Source organism: Cyrtonyx montezumae, unplaced genomic scaffold, assembly GCF_038088225.1.
Source record: "Cyrtonyx montezumae isolate F1298 unplaced genomic scaffold, pur_monq_1.0 scaffold_5, whole genome shotgun sequence".
Lineage (NCBI taxonomy): Eukaryota > Metazoa > Chordata > Aves > Galliformes > Odontophoridae > Cyrtonyx > Cyrtonyx montezumae.
The window spans coordinates 18359421-18380839 of NW_027072056.1; the positions used below are offsets into that span (position 1 = coordinate 18359421).

The following is a 21419-nucleotide window of genomic DNA, read 5'->3' on the forward strand; positions in this document are numbered from 1 at the left end:
AAGGAATTCCTAATGAATTGTGAGATTCACAAGTCCTGTTCTCTGCTAGGTTTTCCTCACTAACCAGACTTTGGCACAGCCTTTCCTGTAGCTACATTTAATGAATGGTCCTGGTCTTTCTCCTCCAGCATTTTTTTTTTTTGTGTGTGTAACAGAAGCTATCGGATGTCGCTCCTTTAAACAGAGGGCAGCAAAGGCAGAGAAGGTAGGATGCTCCTTCCCTTGGGAACCAGAGGTCTCCAAGCACAGGACAGAGCAGGCACAGCCACAGGCTGGCATTGGTGATGCTGGAAAGAGAATGGCCTCATGGATCAATGTAGCTGCACATGCAAATTGTGGGAAAATAGGATGAGGTTGATTCCTGGTTACCGTAAGTTCAGGACTGCCTGTAGTACAGCTGAACTCTTAACCCAGTTGTGATGCAGCCCTTGGGAACACAGAACATGCATGGCAGACACAAACAGATGTAAGAACAGTACTACACCACAGCTAATAAGCCACCTGCCTTGTACATGAAATGGAAGAAGAAAGCTGAGCTTCAGTCTAATTGTACAACAGCCAGGATTTGTCAGGTTCATCAGTTAAGCATACTGGGGCTGGATCACCAGCACCATTGACTGACAGTATTCATCAAAGACAAAAGCAGCCCAAATCTCTTTCTCTTCCTGGTCCTGACAAATGCTAGTTGGCACATGACTTGTGTGTCATTGCATTTGATGCTGTGGTGAGTACTTCAGCACCTCCCTTTGCACAATCACTGTTCCAGCAAGTGACATGTATTGCTTCTGCACCAAGTTCTAACTTCTGGTAAATCACATAATTGCTCACTAATAGTCAGCTGTAACTGACTATTCCGTGTATTGTTACAGAGGACCACATTGTGTTGAAGAAAGACATGGACAGCTATGAAAAAGAAAAAGCCTGTCACTCCAATTTAACAAATTATGCCATGCATCTCTACTAACAAGCCAGCTTTTACTTGCAGTAGTAGCAAGAAAAATGAGTTACCTGCTTCAGTAGTGAAGTGTATTTTTTCCACTTGTTTCATCTATAGAATCATCTCATTGACTTTTTCTTGGCCTATAAAGGCCAAATATAAATGATGCAGGGGATTGAAAAAGTGCCTCAGCTACATGTCAGACAGATTAGAGTTAAAGCTCCACAGCATTCAGAAGGACTTTGGAGGATGCATTCCTTGGAGAGAAGGTGATGCAATTTCTAGCAGCCAGTTTTTATGTAGCAATCTGAGTTTCTTGCCACACCTGTTTTTTTTTAATGCTGGGCAGTAAGATGGAAGGAAACATCTGAAGAAATAAAACCACCAAGCAATGTGTGCATCTCTGATTCGCATGCTCCGATTGCTCTGATGCAGACAGCTGATGCCTGCTTCTCCCCCACGCCTTACAGTGGGCAGGAAGATAATGGGACAAACACTGTATTATTTTTAAGAGAAGGTGTCAAGATGAAAAAATGAAAATGTCAAAAAAGAGGCTGATATACAGCATTACTTAAGGAGTGTTCTGTTGAGAAAAACTGACCAAATGATTTACGAAAGGCTTTTAACAGGCAGACTTCGGATTACAACGAAGATGAAAAATAAATGAAAATCTATTTCAAGTTTACTTTAACCCAGCCACTTGACGGATGGGGGCCAAACCAGCAAGAGCACAAGTTTTAATCTTCAAACGTGGAGCCTTCATTTGCAGTTTTGTCGATTAGAAGTTCTCTCAGTGCAGATTAGGAGCTATCCGTATTCAGACATCTGTTGAAACGTTTTCCACCTGAAGATCCCTGAGAGGTACACAAAGGCCGAAGGGCCAATGCTTGTGCCCATGGCACAAACCACCACACACAGAGATCGCCCTGTGCGTGCTGCAGCTGGCGTGTCCACTGACTTTTTCCTTTCCTAATTCTTCTTCCAAGCCTCCCTGTTGAAGCACATCCCTCCTAATTAATTACTGGATTAACCAGCCTAGAATCAGACTGCCCGTGGCTGGAGGTGGGTCCTGGAGCACGGACGTGTTCTCAGCATGCACAGCCTGGCACACTGATGCCTGCCCAGATGGGTCCCCATCTGCTTCCATTTGGAGCAAAACTTCCTGGAATCAGGGTTTTCCTCTTAACCTTCGTTTGCTTAATTCCTTTGCTTCCCACTTTCCATCCAGCTTTTTCCTTTACACCGAAAACACCTGAAATATGTCAGAGTCAGATTTAAAACGCTAGGGAAAAGCTCTGCACAGTTGTTGTGCATACGTGGCATTAATTAGCACTCTTCTGCATAGAGGCCACAAAACGAGCTGCATCAATACAGCAAAGATCTACTTCGAGGTAGAAAAGTAGAAATTACTTCAGCAAGTCGGCTACAGAGAGCCCAGCAGACTGCAATGAAGTCAAAGGCAGCTTTTTTGTGTTTGCCCAAGCTATTAGACCACACCACAATATTTCCTAGTTTAGAATTTATAGATCAAGAGAAGTAGTCGATCTTTCTAAGACCAGTAAGAAATCAAGATGGAAAACAGAGATCTGATACCTAATTCTTTGAAAATCTACTACAATTCTGTATTTATTATAAGCTTATCACAGTACGTTCTTCTCAAAGACTTACAGGAAAAAATGTGTTGCTAACTACCAGGGAATTATTGATTTTTTAATTTTTCCCCTCATAGTGCTATTGCTTGGCTGTGGTGGAACCAATAACTTGGAGGGGAAAAAAAAAAGAAAAAAAAATCAATATTACTATTATCAACTGTTGACTACAGTTTACAGCAGCAATAATCTCCTTTAGAATAGCTTGCAGAAGTACCAGTTGTCATCTAAGTAAGGGATTACAGCGTTGGTCAAATCGTTAAAGGCTGATAGTGTTTGATCTTCTGATGATTTCTTTTTGGTTGAGTTTGGTGACCATTGCATTGTCTGAGCTGCAGAGCTGAGCCATGTTTGGCTGAGAACTGCAGCATTTGCTGTTGGTACCATTATTTTGTTACTGAGAGGATAAAATCTTTTAAAATCTTCCAAGTTGATATTAAAATACATTCCAGATGCACAGCTTTCTAAGTCACAGTCATACAACTCACATCCATTTCTGGAGCTGGGGGTTAACCAGCACAATGCCCCCTGCAGATTCTTATGTTATAAAGGCAATATAGCATATAACCATAGGAGCATCTTTGTGTTTCCATAACAATGCAAAAAACCCTAATGAAACTGCTTTTATGGTACAACCTCAGTAACAGCTGTAATAAGTCTTGTTGTCATGGATGTCAAGAGGGACAGTCTACATTATGTTGGAGATATAAAATGGGACTGTTGAGGTTTGTAGAAGTGTTTACAGGATTCATCCCCATCTCAGTTTCATTATTATCAGTTTTTAATGATGTGAGAATGTGAAATCTCAAGTTTATCGTCCCCCTTCTTTTAAAGGAGCGTTATTCTGAATCCAGCCTATTTCCGGAACCACCTCTGTCAAGCTGCTGTCTTCAGGTGGTTGGAGAGATACTCTGAAGCTGCAAGGTAATCGTGCTCATGAATTCGTCTAATGGCTTCTCTTCATCTCTCTCAATCCAGTTCTCTGTAGCAAGGATATCAAGCTATACCCAAGCTTTTCCAAAATCAGTGGGAGGTTTTTGTGTATGATCTCACATGCAGCAGAGCTCCAGTACTCCTAGTCAGAGTACCACAAGTAATCCCCAAATAACTGGTCGCATTGAGGCCAATGCACGTAGGAGCACTTATTGTCAGGCTTAAGAGAGGGCCACGGTTGGCACTCTGGGGTCAAATCTACATGCATCTTTTGCTTTCTGCATTCTCTCAAGAGGGTGCTGAGAAGGTTGGTGGAGGGGGAAAATAAAGAAAGAAAAAAAGAAAAAAAAGCATATGACTTTAGTGTACACTGTTCTGAAAAATGTAGCTTGGGTGCAGCTGATGAGACCGCTGGTGTGAACAGAAACTGCTGGCAGGGGAGGATCTGTGAGAGGAAGCTCTGCTGGCATTGCACTGCCAAGAGCTAAAAGTTTCGACATGCAACTGGAGTTTTTAATCCACTGAACATGCTTAACTGAAAGAAATGCATGGGGGAATGCTGTGGGGGCTAGCCATGTATCATCATTACAGCTAACATCACTTACAGAGGAGTGTTCAGCTGAAGACCACACGGTATACCACAAAGTATTTCACAAATCATTAGCTAACTAATGGTAGAACACTCAGTGTGAATTAGGCAAGAGACTAAGAGGGTCACTTTGCTGATCATTTAAGATGGATGCAAGAGGTAGAACTCTGAAGCTATCAGAATAGCAAGAAAAAACTCTGGGGGAAGGGCTGAAAGAAAACTTTTCCAAAGCACAGTTTCAGGCAGAGTTTGGGAAAACAAACACCAATTGTCTCTGCTGAACTCCAAATTAAAAAAAAATAGGGACAAGCATTGTATTTCTTCCAGACACTGAGATATCATCACAGTAATCTACACTTGTTTTTACATACAAACATAGAATCACTAAGGTTGGAGAAGACCATTAATCTCCTCCAGCCCAACTCCCTCCACACACACCCACTGCTCACACCCCTCAGTGCCAGATCCCCATGGCTCTGGAACACCTCCAGGGACGGTGGCTCCACCATTCCCCTGGCAGCTGTGCCAGTGGCTGTCAGGATGGGGAGAAACAGTTCTCCAAGATGATGGAACAGGTTTTGCTAATTCATCTGGAAATGTGAATTCAGATAAACCTAGTTTTTATTTTTCCCCAGAGGTCAGGTTGAAGATTTAACAACAACAAAAAAACAAGCAGCACACTTCTTCAAAAAGTACACCTTTAGAATCTTTTGGAAGAAGCAGTACATTAAAATGTCCATGTTTAAGAAAACAGTATGAACCTAGAAGACGTTCATAAATATTAAAAAATAAAAATGGCGGTCAGTGTTACTGCAGATAAGCAATCAGTAGGTTTACTACATCAGCAGGCAAGAGGGAACTGTGTCAGCCTTTTTTCCCCACATTGAGAAGCTTTCAGGAAACGAGATGATTTTAAATGAGATTATGTATTCTGTAAAGGAGAGGAACGTTCTGACAGATTGAATCCAGAGCAGTTCCAAAAGCAGCGACTATGGCAGCATTCAGAGTTTAGCCTAGTTTAACACGGTGTTATAGCAACTGTGCAGAGCTGCTTCTGCAGATTGTGTTAAACTAAGCTTAGCACCGCTCCTGTCACCTCACCGGAGTCACTGGTCTCAGCTGAACCATTAATGGTGCAGCACGTACTCTGCCCACCGCAGCTCTCAGGCATTCAGCAATATCTGGAAATGCAGACTTGTTTTTTGTTGGTACAATCTGTCATTTATTTCAGCTTGCTCTTTGAGTGTTCCTCACCTTCCACTTCCCCGTGAGTTTTTAAGTGATTGTATACTCTGTCAAATACCCCCAGAACACCATATGCGTACATAAACAGGAGAGGTTGGTTGTGAACAGCACTGCTGTGCACAAGAGCGCAGGTAAAGACATTTACCTCTGCCTACCTGAGATTCCAAGGGAGTTCATCTCTGAGGATGTTCTTTGGTTCAGAGAAAGCCACAAGCTAGAGCGGGGTCTGCTCTAATTTAAGCATTTCCCAAGTTCCTTTGTGTGCAACTTTCACTACCGCTCATCAGCCCACAGTTCATAGAACTGTTAAGGTTGGAAAAAACCTCCAAGCCCAACCCCAGTGCATCCCATCACTTGAGGCCATCACCTCTTGTCCTGTTGCTGCTACCTGGGAGCAGAGGCTGACCCCACCTTGCCACAACCTCCTCTCAGGGAGCTGTAGGATGCAATGAAGACTCCCATAGGCCTCCTCCTGAGCAAACCATCCCAGTTCCCTCAGCCTCTTCTTATCAGACTCTTTCTCCAGACCTCTCACAGCTTTGCTGCCTCTCTCTGGACATGCTCCAGTGCCTCAATGTCTTTCTTGCACTGAGGAGCCCAAAACTGAATGCAGCACTTCGAGCTATGGCCTCACCAGTGCCAAGTACAGTTAGTGTATGAAGTAGTTGGAATGCAAGGGCATCTGTTAGCCCGATCTGCCCACATCTGCGACGCTTCTGCAATCTGTTGGCTGCATTGCAATATCTTCAGGGAAGTGCTGTGCCAGGATGCCACCATGTAGAGTGCAGCCTAAGGCCATTTGGCACTGTAAAGCAATCCCAGGAACGCCATGCAGGGTCAGAGCATCTGCAAGTGATGAATTCCAAAGCACTGCAGCCACTTTCACTAAGGTGTCAGCTAGTAAATATATTTATCCTCTATTGTTCAGAGACTGCTCTTGACAAACACAGCAAAGATTTAAGCCTCAGAAGGGAGCAAACCTATTCTGGTTGAAAGACCATCTTGGCCTTCGAACAAATGGGCATAAATTCATTATACATAAATTTAGTCTGGAAGTTACCAGGAAGCTTTAGGCATTAGAAGGCATTTAGGCTCAGGATCAGCCTTGACAGCAGCTACTGAGAGTACCCTGGTGAAGGAAGCATGGTCACAGCTGATGAAAAGATCCCTTAATAACAAGATTGGAAAACTTCAGAAGAGAGCCCTGGGCTGGGTTCTGTCACAATGCTGAGAAAATGTGTGCAGAGAAAGCTGAAGGGTCCCCACCTTCCTGGCAGCATAAGGACTGCTGCCTTTGGGAAGGATGAGATGAGGATGTGCAAGACACAGCAGAGCCTGGGAGGCCCCTACCAGTCCCAAGGACAAAGCAGTCAAGACACAAGTGCTTCTTTCAAGGGCAAGGCTGCAAAACAGGGGACGCAGACCCATGGGTGAGCCTCAGAGCTTCTGCAGGAGGAATCAGAGCTTGTGCATCCTCCACGTCCCCATGCCTTGCAGCAGTGACCCCACAGCTCCTGTTATGTGGCTGTGACAAGAGGTCTGACCCTGCGAGCAACAAGGCATGAAAACAATTTTTCTTCCTTACTCCAAGAGTGCAGCCTATTGCCAGTACTGAAGAGCCTTGGAGCAGCAGTAAGGTGAAAGTCAGCAACGTACAGAAAGATCAGGCTTCCTATTTGCTTTGAAACCGAAGTTTAAGCTACAGAAGGGATTTCACCCCTTTTTATCATTAAGCCATATAGCTCTCATCTTTCTGCTAATCAAAATGCTGTGCTGATTTAACAGTGTCACTGTGTTCTGTGAAAAGCTTAAGATAGCTCTTTTATCACTAGCTAGAACAGTAGTGACTTGAAATTAGTTGTATACATGTAGGGGAAAACAGACTGCCTGTGCCTCTGCCAGAACAAACAACTCATCTTCATCTGACTGCACAGAGCCCGGGTAAGCAATCCTTAAGAAGGAATAAGATTGGGGATCTGAATAGCTGCAGTATGGCTGACTCAGCTTTTTGGCAAGAAAATCATGATAATCCCATCAGCTGGAAAGCAAGCCAGATCTTCCAGGAGTAAACCTCAGCCCTCTGTGTGGATCCAGGTCCCACTTTGGTGACAAGTGAAAGCTCAGAAGGTGAAAGACAGGTGTGACAAGTGTGCAGCCCAGGTTAGCTGCTGCATTCAGCATTGCTTTGCAAAGCGTGCAGTTGTACTGAGGAAAGGCATGCCAACACTTGGGCAAGAGGAAGGTACTACAGGGGGCGGCCTGACTTTAAGCCCTGCCTGGGTTTCTTCTTGCAAAGTTCATATCCTTTCCCCATCCTTATTGTTTCTGCTTCTTCCTAAATGGAAATAAACAGAGAGGAAATTCTTTAACAGCACTTGTTGTCATAGAAACAGCCCCTCACCTGTGAACACTGTGAGCGCCTGGGCTGCACCAGCACGGGGGGGGGGGAGGACATTGCAGGGTTGGCATGGGGTCTTGTCTGCCCCCACACCAAGCATTCCTGTGCTCCCACCAGCTCCATGGCATCCCCAGGGTAACATTTGGAAAAGAATGCTTCGTAAATCGGGTCCAGGAGACTGGCTTTGACAAGCACTGGGATCACTCAGAGCCCCAAGGAAAGCCCACGCTGCCTATTATTTAACTTGACACCAACATACGATGTTGGTCTCTGCCTGGAGTTACTGGCCGTTATTCCCACACGTTATTCTTTATTGCTCAAGATGCCCAGGTGCCAAACATCAGTCAGCACCAGCACAAAGCTGCACCTCCATCCATTCACAGTTCCTCACCCCAGCCTTTTCCAAACAGCCCCCCCAGCTCACAGCTGGGCTCAGTGCCCAATGTCTTGGACCCCCCCTGCCACTGGTTTAGAGCAGCTTCCCAACACATTTAAGGCCCACCAGTAAAATGTTTAAAAGCAAAGAGTTAACCAGTTCTCTGCAGCAGTTACTGTTTGTTTGTTGCACTCAGGGAGCAGGGGGATTTTCACAATGCCACTCGGGAAAGTCCACACAGAGGTAAATTCTGACATCACTTATTTCCTTCCTGCTCAGTATTCTGGAGTTCTGTTTCTCATCGTCTCATGGTTTTCACGTATCTCCATAAACCTCAGAGTAATGAGCTCACATTTATTTAGGATATATGAGGATGTTTAAAAATTAACTGCTATTATTTTGTTCCCTTTCCAAATAGGATAATTACATTACAATGACTACTTCCTACTTACTCCAGCTATAAACATCAGTTTCCTTTTCCAATCTCAGACAAAACTAAGAAAGGTCATCCAGCAGAGAGCATGTTTTTAATTTTGTGTCTCGCATCTCGGACTCAACACTGGAATAGTGGAGCCCACATACCCCAATGCCTCCATCAGAGGTGGTCTCGTATAAGAATATTAAAGTTCCTATTAAACTGGGGGCAGCAGGGAAAGAATCTGAGATTAACTTACCACTTTCCAACAACAGCTCTGCTACCCAGGGCACTGCCTGAGGCCCTCTGTAGTACCACTGACTGCAGATCCAGGTGAGATCACTTGAAGCAGAGAGCAAAGGTAATTTCCTGCCACTCGGGAGGGCTGAGCCCTCACTTGGTGTCAGCAGCTGTCAGGCAGCGGGAACCATTTATGGCTGTTCCTGCAAGGCCTATGCATTTGTGTCGAGGGGCTTAGGGAGGCAGCTTGGGATCTGCGGTGTGCTGTTCACTTGCACGAAGAGAAATATATCTTATTGTTCTGCACCACCAAGTGGTTGGATGGAGCAGGTAGAGCACGGCACCTTCAGATCCAGGCCTCCTGCAGGAGCTGGGGTGGGTTCAGCAGCTGTGAGCAGTGGGGGTCTGCAAATGAGAGGTCGCTATTTCTGAATATCGTATGAAGTGATGGTGTGAGAAGTCGGAAGTGAACGCGTCTGTCGGTACTTTGCTGTTAGACTTTTATACCAAGGCAGAGCGAGGTCTGTGGCTGGCCAGCTTTTGCAGCCCTGAATCTCCACACAACACAGCAGCTGACTCCAGTCCCCAGCCCTGACTGCCCATCTCTTCATGCACCCGCTGTCCTGGGACCTGCAGCTGCAGGAGGAGGCAGGAAGGACCCACTTTCCCCCTCACGTACCACTGAAACATGGTATCTACAATATTGATATTGGAACAGGGCAGGAAATGGTCCCTCATTCCCTTTCTGTGCTTATCAGTTAACTCACCAGCAAGACTCTTTGTTCAAGGACTTCAGCTTTCTGCTCTTCCCAAATCCCTGTTAGGGAGGTGAATTAATCCTACCCTTCTTCTAACGTACACACCATAAAGCTCCTTTTATCTATGGAGTAGCAGTGACCTTCTAAAACAACGCTGCTTCATTCTCAAGACATATATTATCCCCATAAACCTTCAATAAGAATGCACTCCTGCAGTGTGTTACAGACTTCTGTATCCTTCATTTGACATGTAATTTTACTTTTATATTTGACTCTAATTCACAGTGGATGGCTATTTAGTCATCACAGAGCATTTAGTGTTTTCTCAGTTTGGCATCAAACTTGTTTTTAAGAGTCACAACATTTATTTAGTGAGGATAAAAGTGTAAGTGACATGGAAATAACCCAGACAATACCTATGTACACATGCAAACAGAAACGGAAACAATAATCTGAATTACAGAGTTACACAGGAATGTGATTATTTCAGCTAAATTCTTCAGCTGATCCCTGGAAAACTTCATCAGACATAAGTGAAGTTTCAGAAGTTTGAATCTCATCCCTCATTTTTTGGTATTTTTGTGTCAGTGTTAGGAAAGTAAATGTCTCTCTCCTTCATTAGTACACTGAAGGAAATGGAAGCATTACCTTGTGTAGTGTAAAAATGTGTGACAAATGAGTCCATTTTAAAATAAAGGAGGGTCCTCCCCATAATGAAGGAAACTTCCAGATGGCCATATCATCAAAGGAAGGATTGTCAGCTTTGCTGAAATGCCATCAGACATACAACCATTAGAAAAGAGAAAAACAACAAGAACGATGTCTTTAGAGATACACATGTGATAGGCTTTCACTCCAAGTAAGGAAGGAGATAAAAATGTTAATGAGCTCAGTCACTGGCTGAGGATCCTAAATAGTAATTTTATAAATGGCATTTCCTTAAATAATATTTCAGTGAAGTCTCTTCTCAAAGTGTGCACTCTTATGTGCCTTAGAGAAGGCCGTGCCACCTGGATTTCTGTGGGCCAAAAGGATGGGTCCTCACTGGGTGCCCAGCATAACATGTCCTGTCTACGTGTACTTCGCTAGGAGCCAGGCTTTCACCTGCCCAGATATCTCAATCAATCCTTTGGTTTCAGTCTCAGTGTTCTGGTCCCTACACATTTCTCAGTGTCCAGCCCTACAGCTGAATTCAACCAGCATAATTTCACCCGTGTCAGGGAACTCATAATTCCCTATCACACGTCACTTTGACACTGTGAATCGACCTCAGAGGCCATCAAAGAAACCTGTCTGACTTAGGCCCGTTTGGGGTTGGACAAAGGCCATCCTCACACAGCCTGACTGCTTACGTTTCTTTTGAAAGTGGAATTTTTAAGTCCCTCCTAAGCCCCGAGGTCAAAGCAGCAAGCATCGGTCCTGACCTGTGTGCACTCCCTGATGGCCGAGGAAGTGAGAGGTGAAATGGAGATGGAGGCACGCGAAAGGCTCGGAGCGTTTTCATGTATGTGCCTTGCTGTTCCCAGTGTGACACGCAGTGATACAAGGGAAAGCCAGCAGGGATAAAAGCAGATGTTGAAAAACTAAACATGAATGCCTGAAATGTAAGTGGGATTCTGATTATTTAAATAAGAGCAAATTAAGAAGGAAGAACAAAGAGGAAGGGTGTTTGTCTGAAGTGCAGCGGTACCCAGAGACCTCTGCCATGATCAGAGTGACATTGTGCTGAGCATGCCACGAAGAATTAGTAAAAGGCAGCTTGTACCGGGGGGTCTCACACACCAACTACGTAAATCAGTCAAATATGACTGTCTTCATGTTACAGCTGACGCTGGGAAACAGAGAGATGAAGTGACTCATCCAGGAAGTGGACGAGTCACCGTCCCTGGAGGTGTTCAAGGACTGGGGAGAAGTGACACTGAGGGACATGGTTAGCGGGCAGTGTTGGCGGTAGGCTGACTGCTGGACTAGATGATCTTAGAGGTCTTTTCCAGCCTTAATGATTATATGATTCTATGACCCGTGGCAGCACCACTGTGTGAGATGGAGACAGGGTGATGCTGCAGTTAAGGATTTGCCAGTTTTAATCTCTGAAATGGCAGCAAATCTATAGGAACCTAAATTGTAAATGACCATTTGCAAATGTCATTTGACTCCAAAAAATGCCAGGCTTTAGTACTTGAGAACTGCCCTAAATTTAGATTGAAAGTTCCTTTTTTCTCACAAGGAGACCACCTCCACTTGCACATGCTGCTAGAGATCATGATACCTGTGAGTGCCAATGTTGTGGGGGCTGGAAGCTTTGTAGACCACCTCTAGTGGACCACAGGCATCACAGCACAAAGAAATGTGAGATTCCTTAAAAGCCTTCCCTCACTTTTAAGCCATGTGCTTATTTTCCCATTGTGTGCCAGGAGACGGCAGTCAGCTCTTCCCAAAACCATTGCTGACAGCACTGGATACTTTGCTCGCCTTCTCCATTTCACCCATAGGATACTCGTATGTCATTCCCAGGATTAAATCCTGGCATCGTTTGGAGTTGGTGAGAGTTCTGCCAGTGATTTTCAGCACAGTGAGGATTTCATCCTTTGTTCATCCTGTGCCAGCTGGGCTAACAATGTTCAATTAGAAGCTGCTCTTTGTTCTAGTGCAATCAAGAGGATTTTTGCCAGTGATTTGAATGAGAGTTGGATAAAGCTTATGGTTAAATCCAGTCCTTATGCAGAAATCCATGTATCCTTCAAAATTGCTTTTCTCCCAGTGAAATTAACGGGAGCTTCATGTGAACATCTAAGGGAAGATTTAGTTCCTGTTTGTAACAATATGTTACCCCCTGATACTGGGCCTGCTTTGAAATGTTTATTGTTAAATCTGTGTATTTTTGGTTATATCTCATTAAGAACATAATACAGCCTTGGAAAGTACATTCTGAAAGGGTATTACAACAGGATTGGGATTACTGTTTGTGAGACACTTTTAACTAGGGGGAAATTTCAAATTCAATTTACAGTAATGTCAAAGCACAATTAATATATAGGCAATGATAAGGGGAACATGCAGAAGTACACATTGATAGCACTACATCAACAAATAAACTTTCAGTGCTAGTAATTAGGTACACAAGATTATTATATGTTTAATTGACTAAAGTGACAATTTGGAATTACATCTAGTCACATTTAATTGGATTTGGAATCTCTAGAGGAACAGGAAAGGAAAGCAGTGTGGAGAGGCAGCCATAAAAGCAAACTGATTTTCTAAAGTCTCTTTAGACTCTGCATTAATATCCATTGCACAATAGTTTTTAATATCTCTCAGTCTAGAAAGAGGAATGCAATGATTGCAACAGACGCTGGGAGTACTAAGGCATACACAATTAGGTAGCAAGATAGCTGATTACTTTGGACTTGGGGTTTTTCTTAAGATAAAGTTTAATCATAGGTGTACTAAGCCTGAGTATGCCATACACTGATTTCCTCAGGCTGCCCAACCATGGGGTTTTATACACCTTGATACTATCTTATAAAAAACTTGCATAAAAGATATCTCACCCACAAATGCTTTAAAGCAAAACATTTATCTCTTGTTGAGCTGTCATTAACTATTTTCTCAGAGTGAAATATGGAAAAAAAGATATTTAAAATGTTTGTATGCAGGTAGTTTAGCTCTCTGAAAACACTTACTAATGTTTGTCTTAAAGTTGGACAAAAATGCGGAGTTACCCGTAATCTTTTGGTCCAAACTTGATATTACATTCTTTTAATGTTTCCTCCTTTAAATATTGCTCTCTATATATATCCTTATCTCCCAACACACTCATTTATTCTGCTTTTGTCATCAGGAGCGCCATGATTGCTGACTATATGTACTGGCTGACAGGAGGCACTGAGCAGAATATAAGCAAGCTCATCAAACTGTATTGGCAGGTAAAAATTGATGGCTCAACGAGGAGGGAGGTGCCCATCTCGCTACTAAGACCAAAATGAAGGATTACTGCTTAAAAGACTGCCGACAAAGGTAGCTCTTGGGCATATCAATCAACAGGACACCATATAGTACTATCGTATTTATAATGAAGTAGATTTTCTTGGACTAATTTTAAGGGCAAAATTCAAGGTTGTTAACCCTTGGCTCATACTTCAATTTTATGGACTGCTATAAAATTTAATTCTGGATACTGTATAGTCCCCAAAGCTATTTTTTTGTGAAGTCTTCCTACCTTAGTGACACTTTCCTTTTGCAATTTGCATGATACTAATCCTTTGACACCTTTCCAAACTCTTCAACCAGAAGGAGAGGAAAAAATGACCGTAACGAATGGTCTCAGAGAAACCAAAAGTGCCCCGTGAAGGATGGCTAGGAACGACCCCAGTTCTGCAAAGATTACTTATGTGGGGAGTAGACCATTGACTTCAATGAGACTCGCCTCTTGGGTGATACCTATTTGAGACAGCAGTTCAGCCAGATCAGCACAAGTTTAAGTTTAAGGATATCCCTTCAGCTCTGAGGAGAGCTCTCACACAGGAGGCGACAGGTAGAAGGGACTATGGTGACTGGGTAAAAATGGTTAATAAAAACAAAGGATTTAATGGTACCAGGAAAAAAATTATGTATGTCCCTTGGGACAAAACTTCAGAGTCTGACTGTGATCCTGTCTTTTTGGGTTTTATTCTGTGAGAATATATGAGACCACAAAAGGGCTAGTCCTTGTTGTACTTTATATGAAGGAGTACAAAATACGTCTGGCGTAAGCCAGGGTAATAAAAATGAGAATTTGGTCTTTTACCTTCAATCATGTGGTAAATTCTTCCTTTTAAGAACTATTATTAGTTGCATTCTTATTGGTAAAATGGAATAAATCTCAGTCTTGGGAGCTGCTGAATTTCAGTACTGCTGTGAGTGCAAAGTGCATCTCATTCAGAGAATTACCCACTGGGCTAGTGTTTGCACTGCCTGTGAACTTTCTTATATGCTTTCCAGCAGAGAATTTCTTCTCTACAGAACAGTTTGATTTTTTCCCCACTGGGTCAGACTCGTTTAAAATCTTGAGTTCACAAACAGGTTTTATGAAAGGGTCATTTCTTCTAATGGAATATCTTTTTTTGTCTCTCAACACTGGTACCCATCGACTCCTTTTCTTGAAGTCATGAACGTGAAGCTTCAAAGCATCAGCCTTTATAGAAGGAGCTGTCATAGGTCATGGCTGTCCTCTCCCTCAGGGGTTCAGACTGTCCTGCTATGTAGCTCCTATGCTAGGGACAAGTAAATGGCATGAAGGGCAACACTATCACAGTGCCTCCTTGCAGAGACTAAGCCAGAATCTGTGGTTGGGCTAAGATGGGAATGAACCAAAGCAACAGCAGGATTACTGCCTCACCATTAGCATCACCTTACAAGCAGCGAGGGCCAAAGGATTTTGGCAACAGGACTCTGCTCATCTCTGCTTCTGTTCTCAGCTCGTTGCTCATTTCTCATGGTCCTCTCTGGACCATCGTGGAACCAAAAGGTCCTACTGCACCATGTTATCCCTTCTGCCTTCCTCTTGAACCTGAGCTGCTGTCACTGCCTGCAGAAGTATTGTCTGTTGAAATGTCAGTACAGATCCAACCATTAGTTTGATCTCCCATCGTGTCTGATTTTCACTGGGAGACAGAGATTGCTCTGCAATTTTGTGCCTTTGGTGTGTATGCTTTAGCGTGGGCAAAGCTAAGGATTCAACAGTATACATATGCTGACACACAGGCAGTATAGGCAGCTGGGTGCCCAGTACCACTCCCACTCAAGGTAATAACCAGCACTTAAGAAACGCCGTTTGTGAAGAGATATCCCAGCACCAGCAGCAACCTCTTCCTTCCCAAGCCAATGAGCTCTCTGCATTCAGCATCAGGGGTGACTTCAGTGTTATTAGTGCAGAGTGACAATTACGCAGTGTGGTGTAGCACATGACACTGCACTGGGACTTTCCACCACAAAGAGGCCAAGCAGAGGTAACACGATCTTTTTCATTAATATTCTCTCTATTTCATGCTGTAAAGCTGAAAATAACTTGTCACGACTATGCATGCGCATGTGCCTTTGTAACCAAAGCAACAGCTATTGATGCACGCTTTTCTTTTTAGCTACTCCCCGGCCCCAGAACTCACTCCTCGCGTTGGCTCACAACCACGAGCAACATTTTCTGGGGAGGAAAGGAGTAGATGGTGAGCAGGACTGTTTGCTTTTTTACGTTTCTGAAAAAAGATTTTTAGAAGAGATTTGTCACTCTTTGCTTTGATCAGTTGGTCATATACATAACCTTCTGGCGTGTCACGCACTACTTTTGTTTCTTTTTCTCGTTATTTTTTTTACTGCTGGAAAGGCCCTTTCCTCCTCACAGACTGCCTCCTTCTTTGTTCTTGGCTTCAAAACATCACATGGACCACCCAAATCCTTCAACTGACTTCTGTGCTGCAAAAACTTCAGGCCCAAAATTCACTTCCACAAAGCTCCTTTTTATTTGTCCTACTTCTAAATCACTGTTTTTTCTCTCTTGATCTATTTCTCGTGCTCAGAGCAGTCTTTATCTTGTATCTCCTTTGGTTTACTTCTCCTGATTTTGGTTTTATCCTTTCCTTTGAACTCATTCTATTCCTGACATCAACTGCCAAGAGCCCTCTTTCTTCAATGCTTCTTAAAGCATCCTCAAATCTTTCCCCTCCTCATCGTTAACTCTTACGCGTTTCTTCTTCAGCAGTGATCTGTCCTACATGACTGAATCTCCTCATAGACACACCACAAGGCTCATGCTGTCAGATCTTTAAGACCATGGGCTCACGTTGATAAATTATCTGACTTTCTGCATAAAAATGGCACAGAATTTTACCCTTGCCTTCCTATATTATCAGTGACAAGAGAGGAGATGCTGAAGCTTTTTTTGAGAATGTTATCAAATCCCCACTTAAACACTTTAATAACAGAGTATTTACTATATTCCTTCTAAATGGTGTTTTATTGCATCGCTATCCCCTGCCTCTCCTCCAGTTTACAAACTGGAATCTGACTTATCCAGCCCAAATTTCCAGCAATTTCTATTACATATTCACCTCTGAAGGCTTAAAGATCCTCTGCTACTTGTTATCTTCTCGCTGTATGTATACCTATGGATCGTGATCAAGGCAACTTTAAATATTCTTTTTGATTAGCTTTTTGATTAGCTTTCTTTGATTATCCCCTTTAAACTGAAACATCTATTTCTGGAACTTCTGTACAGTGATATGTAATACCTCATGCCCTGTGTTGTTTTTGAATATTAATACCTGCCTTCCATTCTACTCTGAGATAACAGTATAATGCTGATGAGAGCTGAAAAAGCAATTTGCAATGGATAATATTGTTCAGTAAGTTAGACCTTTCTCTCCATTCAATAAATACACTTTCAAATATTCCATTCCATGGACTGAAAATATGCTTTCCAAGTTAACATATAATCTAGTAGATAGACTTTTGTTCACAACCCACTATGGAATACGCACTGGATGATTTCTGCATTAGCTCTTAGATTAAAAATACTGAATTAAATAGGATTCATCACATGAAATAATAATGTGAAAGTTATTAAATGTATTATGGCAGATATTTACAGTGGTAGCAGCAAGACAAAGACTTGCTTATTACTATTATCAGGCTATCTCCCTAGCATTTATTGTCTGCAATTGTATTTTTCAGCTGGAACAGCAACACAAACAATAGACTTGAGATATTTCATTACATAGAAAGTGTTCACCTCCAAACTGACTGGTTTTATTCACACCTTTGCAAACCAATTCTTAAAAACTGTGCGATATATCCTGGACGTTTCATTCCACGAGTAACAATATTTCACTCCTATACTGCTACAAGTATATACTATATAAGATACTACACTAAAGGTTTGTATGGAGCACCCACTATGTACCTATACCCAAAGTCATTCCTGTCCACACAGACTCCCACCAGCAGCGCATATGTTGCAGAAACTGCAGAACCTCCAGAAGGCATTTCAAGTTTGTAGGTTCCTATCTGCACACCTCCACAACCATCTGCACTAAAAGCCTTAATTCCGTAACATGTATTCGCTACAGCTCAAAGAAGTCCTTTAATTTGCATTGCAGCAACCTGGACTTGGATGTCTTCTATAAAGAGATGTGAAACCTTAGCGTTCTGGCCAAGATTGCAGCTATCGTCGAGCTGCTCTTAGCACACTGACAATACTCCACACACATCTCATGAGCCTGTCTTTCTGAGAGTATTTCTGTCATCTGAATTCAACGTCACAGAGAGAGCCTCCAGCAGCACATGCAGCAGCTGTCATGGAGGTTTCGGTATTAAGACATTTGCTTTTCCCTCTTGTTGCTGTTATGAACATCGGGTGTTTCCAGTTCAAAGACCTGGGCTGTTGCTGTTGCAAGCGCAGAGCAACAGACAGATCACAAAGTAAAGCAAACGATAAATAAAGCACTTGGCCCTGTGAGGTGGCTGAACACCTACACTGGATGCTGTCAGCTTCTTTAGACCTCAGCTTTATCTCACACCTTGCAGGGTGACAACCCCAGACAAGAACACTAAGAGAAGAAAGCTCTCAGTAGCCAGCACCTCCTCCCCAGCCATCAGCTGTCCTTGTGCTCACGCCTGACCCATGCTGCTCTGGAGCATCAGGTTTGCAGGCTGGCACAGGCAGGGGATGTCCTGCAGTCCTCCTAATGGGATGACTGATAGGAGCTGACAAGCAGCCTCCCTCGGCGGCCTGGCCATCATATCACTGAGAAAACGCATTTCTCGTTAATTCTCGAGGCTGTCTCAGCAGATCATGCTGTGTCACACTTTGCTGCAGAAAAGTTCCTTCTTTAATCAAATCTGGGGGAAAATCCCACTGAGGTCAAAGCTTACTATTAGGCAGTAAGTACAGGAAATGCCTAATTTGTCTAAGTCTCTATTGTCCCAGAGGTTTGTTGTTGCTTTAAGGATTCATTTTGAATTTTCTCGCCTCTCTTTATAAAAATCAGCAAGTGATCCTCCCGCTTCTGTCTCCCTGGCTGTTTTGAAGGACAGCACTTGCCTTGAATCATCTGGCTCGTTATTGTCTGGTGGAAAATTGGGATGTAATGATTTTCCTCACCTTGCACATTAGAAAAACAAAAGGATTTTGGCCCAAAAAGCAGGAAGATCGGTTTGTTCTTCAGATGGTGGTGTCCAGATGTCCCAAGTGCAGCTCCTGACCACTTCATGGATTCCCTATGTTCCCTTTGCATCGTGGCTGAGGGGACTTGCTAAAATTAAAACTGTTAATATTTTCCTGGGCAAATATTCTCTCTGTGTGCCATTTCAGGGATTCAGATCATTCTGGCTTCGGAGTACGTTGCTTGTAAGACGTAACTCCTAAGCTGCACAAACCAGCTCTGTTCTGTGCTCAGGCACACAAGTGAAAATATGAAGTAATTGAAAACTGAATTGATAAGGCAAATAAAATAACATAACAGAGAGTTTCTGTCGTGCTGATACTGATTTGGGAGGTTTTTACTGCTGTTGTTATTGCTGATATTTCCATTCCAGGAACAATTCTGCATGTACAAAAGCAAGGAACTTAACTTGGTTGCTTTTTAGTATTCTTTCTTCTTTAATAATATCTACCTCCATATATTTTCTACCTACTTCTATTTTTCTAGTGCCAGATCCTTCTTAGTAGAATAACTATTGCTTGAACTGTATTTACAAGACAAGAGAAGTTACCAGTTTAAATGCCACAGTTATTAAAACAGATGGATTAATTGTCTCTAATTTCAGGAAAGATTTCTTTATTGAATACCAGCCGAATGTCATAGGCAATACATACTTTGCTTGTTGAAATCCCAGTCTGAATCAAAATACCAACCAATCAAAGCTTTCATTGTTAATAGAGCACCATAAATAATGCCTTATTGATGTTCAGCAAGAGCAACCTGGACAGCAAAGTCCCATACCATTGAAAAACCCCAAGAAGCAGCTCAAAAGTAACGTGCATGTCTCACTCTATTCATTCTGGTTTTTGCTGGGTTGCAAGGCAGAGCTTTAAGATTTACAAAGGAAACCTGAGACATCAGTGTAGAAATTCAGCCATTTTGAGCTGTTCTAGGGCCCTTATTGTTCCTTCAAGTTGCAAAGGTCCTTAAGAAGTTACACACTCATTATCCTCTTCCCTTTCTTTCTACCCCATCTCCTTTCTTTGGGAAGTTGAAGCTACAGGCAGGAGCTTGTGCTATTCCCAGGATCGTTACTGGCTGTGTGGCTTTCCATTCGTACATCTGCTCTTGAAGAACTACAGAGGACATCACACAAAAAGAGATAAAGTCCCTTTTCAGAAACAACTCTATATACAGCCAACTTGTCCTCTACTAAATTAGCAGCCATTCTGCCACATAAAGTAGTTGGCTATTGCAATGACTCAGGCATGATTTTTCACTGCCCCTTTGAACAGTGCTGTCCATTTTACAGGCTAACCACATCAGTCACCATCTCTGGCTGTCTGATTCATCTCTTCACATTTAAGTCAAGTTCCCAAAAACTGTTGAGCTCGGTGCTAGGAAGGACTGACATCTCTTTCTGCTCATTTCTGCATTTTTATTTCCTTTTTCTTCTTTTTATTTTCCCTTCTTCTTGTGCTGAAGGCCATGAAAAGCCCCTACAGCTATTACCCCATTTCTCCCATGATTGCTTTCTTGCCAGGACCTCTCCCTGTCTCCTGAGCACATGCCCAAATCACCAGATGCCTGCAACATTCAAGCACCGGCCACTGCGTCCAAATTCACTGACATAAAGCACTGAGTGATGCTCGACCTTTAGGTTTGCCTGTTTCAGTTGAGATCTGAGCCCAGACTACCCAAGCTATTCAATTCCCCTTCTCACAGAGAGCTGCTAGTTAAACTGTAACCCACTCCTGATAAAGCAGGAGCCACACAGAGCTGGTAGAATTCTTCTGATGCTGGACAGGTGATCCTACTGCTCAGAGCAGAAAGCAGTGGGTCACTCTATTGGAATTAGGGTATCTCTCACCATGAAATCTCCCTTATTCTTAAGGAAGGGACAATATCAGCAAATTTGGTTAAAAACTGGGATTTGACCAGTAGCTTCATGAAGTTCACATGGGATCTTTGATTTTCACATCTACTACCCTGCTGCCCCTACTGCACACCACTGTACATCCCTCATGCTGACCATCAAAGTAATAATGCAGCTGGACCAGTTTTGCTCCCATCATGGCATCTCAAGGAGGTGGCAAACCCAGGCTGGAGCAGGGCATGATGCCAGCCCAGAAGACACCTAGGCAGGAAGGCTCAGAGCTCCAGGCAGGCAACAAACCCTACATGAAACAGTAACAGGAGCTCAGCCCTAACAGTGCTCTGCATCAGCCTGACAAAGCCTTTCCACCATGGGTCTTTCCACCAAATGGAATCAGAAATCTTTCAAGTTTACCTCTGTGCTGAGATGAAAAGGGAAAAGTCCTAGCTGGCGTTAAGTGACATAAGAGCTGGTGACTCATTTGGCATTTCATACGTATCAGTTGGAGATACTGGAGGGTAGAGAGCTTAAAGTGGAGTTGCATTTCCACACTGCTGCTGGGTCCCTCCTTTCCCACCCTCCAACATCAAGTCAACAGCAGCCTCCAGCCTCTCCTGCAAAGAAAGGTGGAGGGAGCTGGACTTGCTTATCTTGGAGAAGACACTCAGGAAACCTCACTGCTGCCTTCTAGTACTCAGAGGGAGCTTATGAACAGGAGGGGTCCGACACAGTCAGATGATGGTAAAACGAGGAGGAATGGCTTTAATCTGAAAGAGGGAGGATTCAGGTTAAATGTTAGGGGAAGACTTCTTACTCAGAGGGCAGTGAGA

General features: G+C 43.2%; 1 protein-coding gene across 1 annotated transcript in view; it reads left to right on the forward strand.

Moving 5' to 3' along the window:
* The window catches only part of SPATA16 (spermatogenesis associated 16), a 70461-nt gene that overhangs the window by 21403 nt on the left and 27639 nt on the right, over positions 1-21419 (forward strand). Inside the window, exons 4-5 of the mRNA XM_065748416.1 lie at positions 3421-3510; positions 13382-13466. Of these exons, the coding sequence (XP_065604488.1) occupies positions 3421-3510; positions 13382-13466 (175 nt within the window). The remainder of the gene's footprint in view (positions 1-3420; positions 3511-13381; positions 13467-21419) is intronic.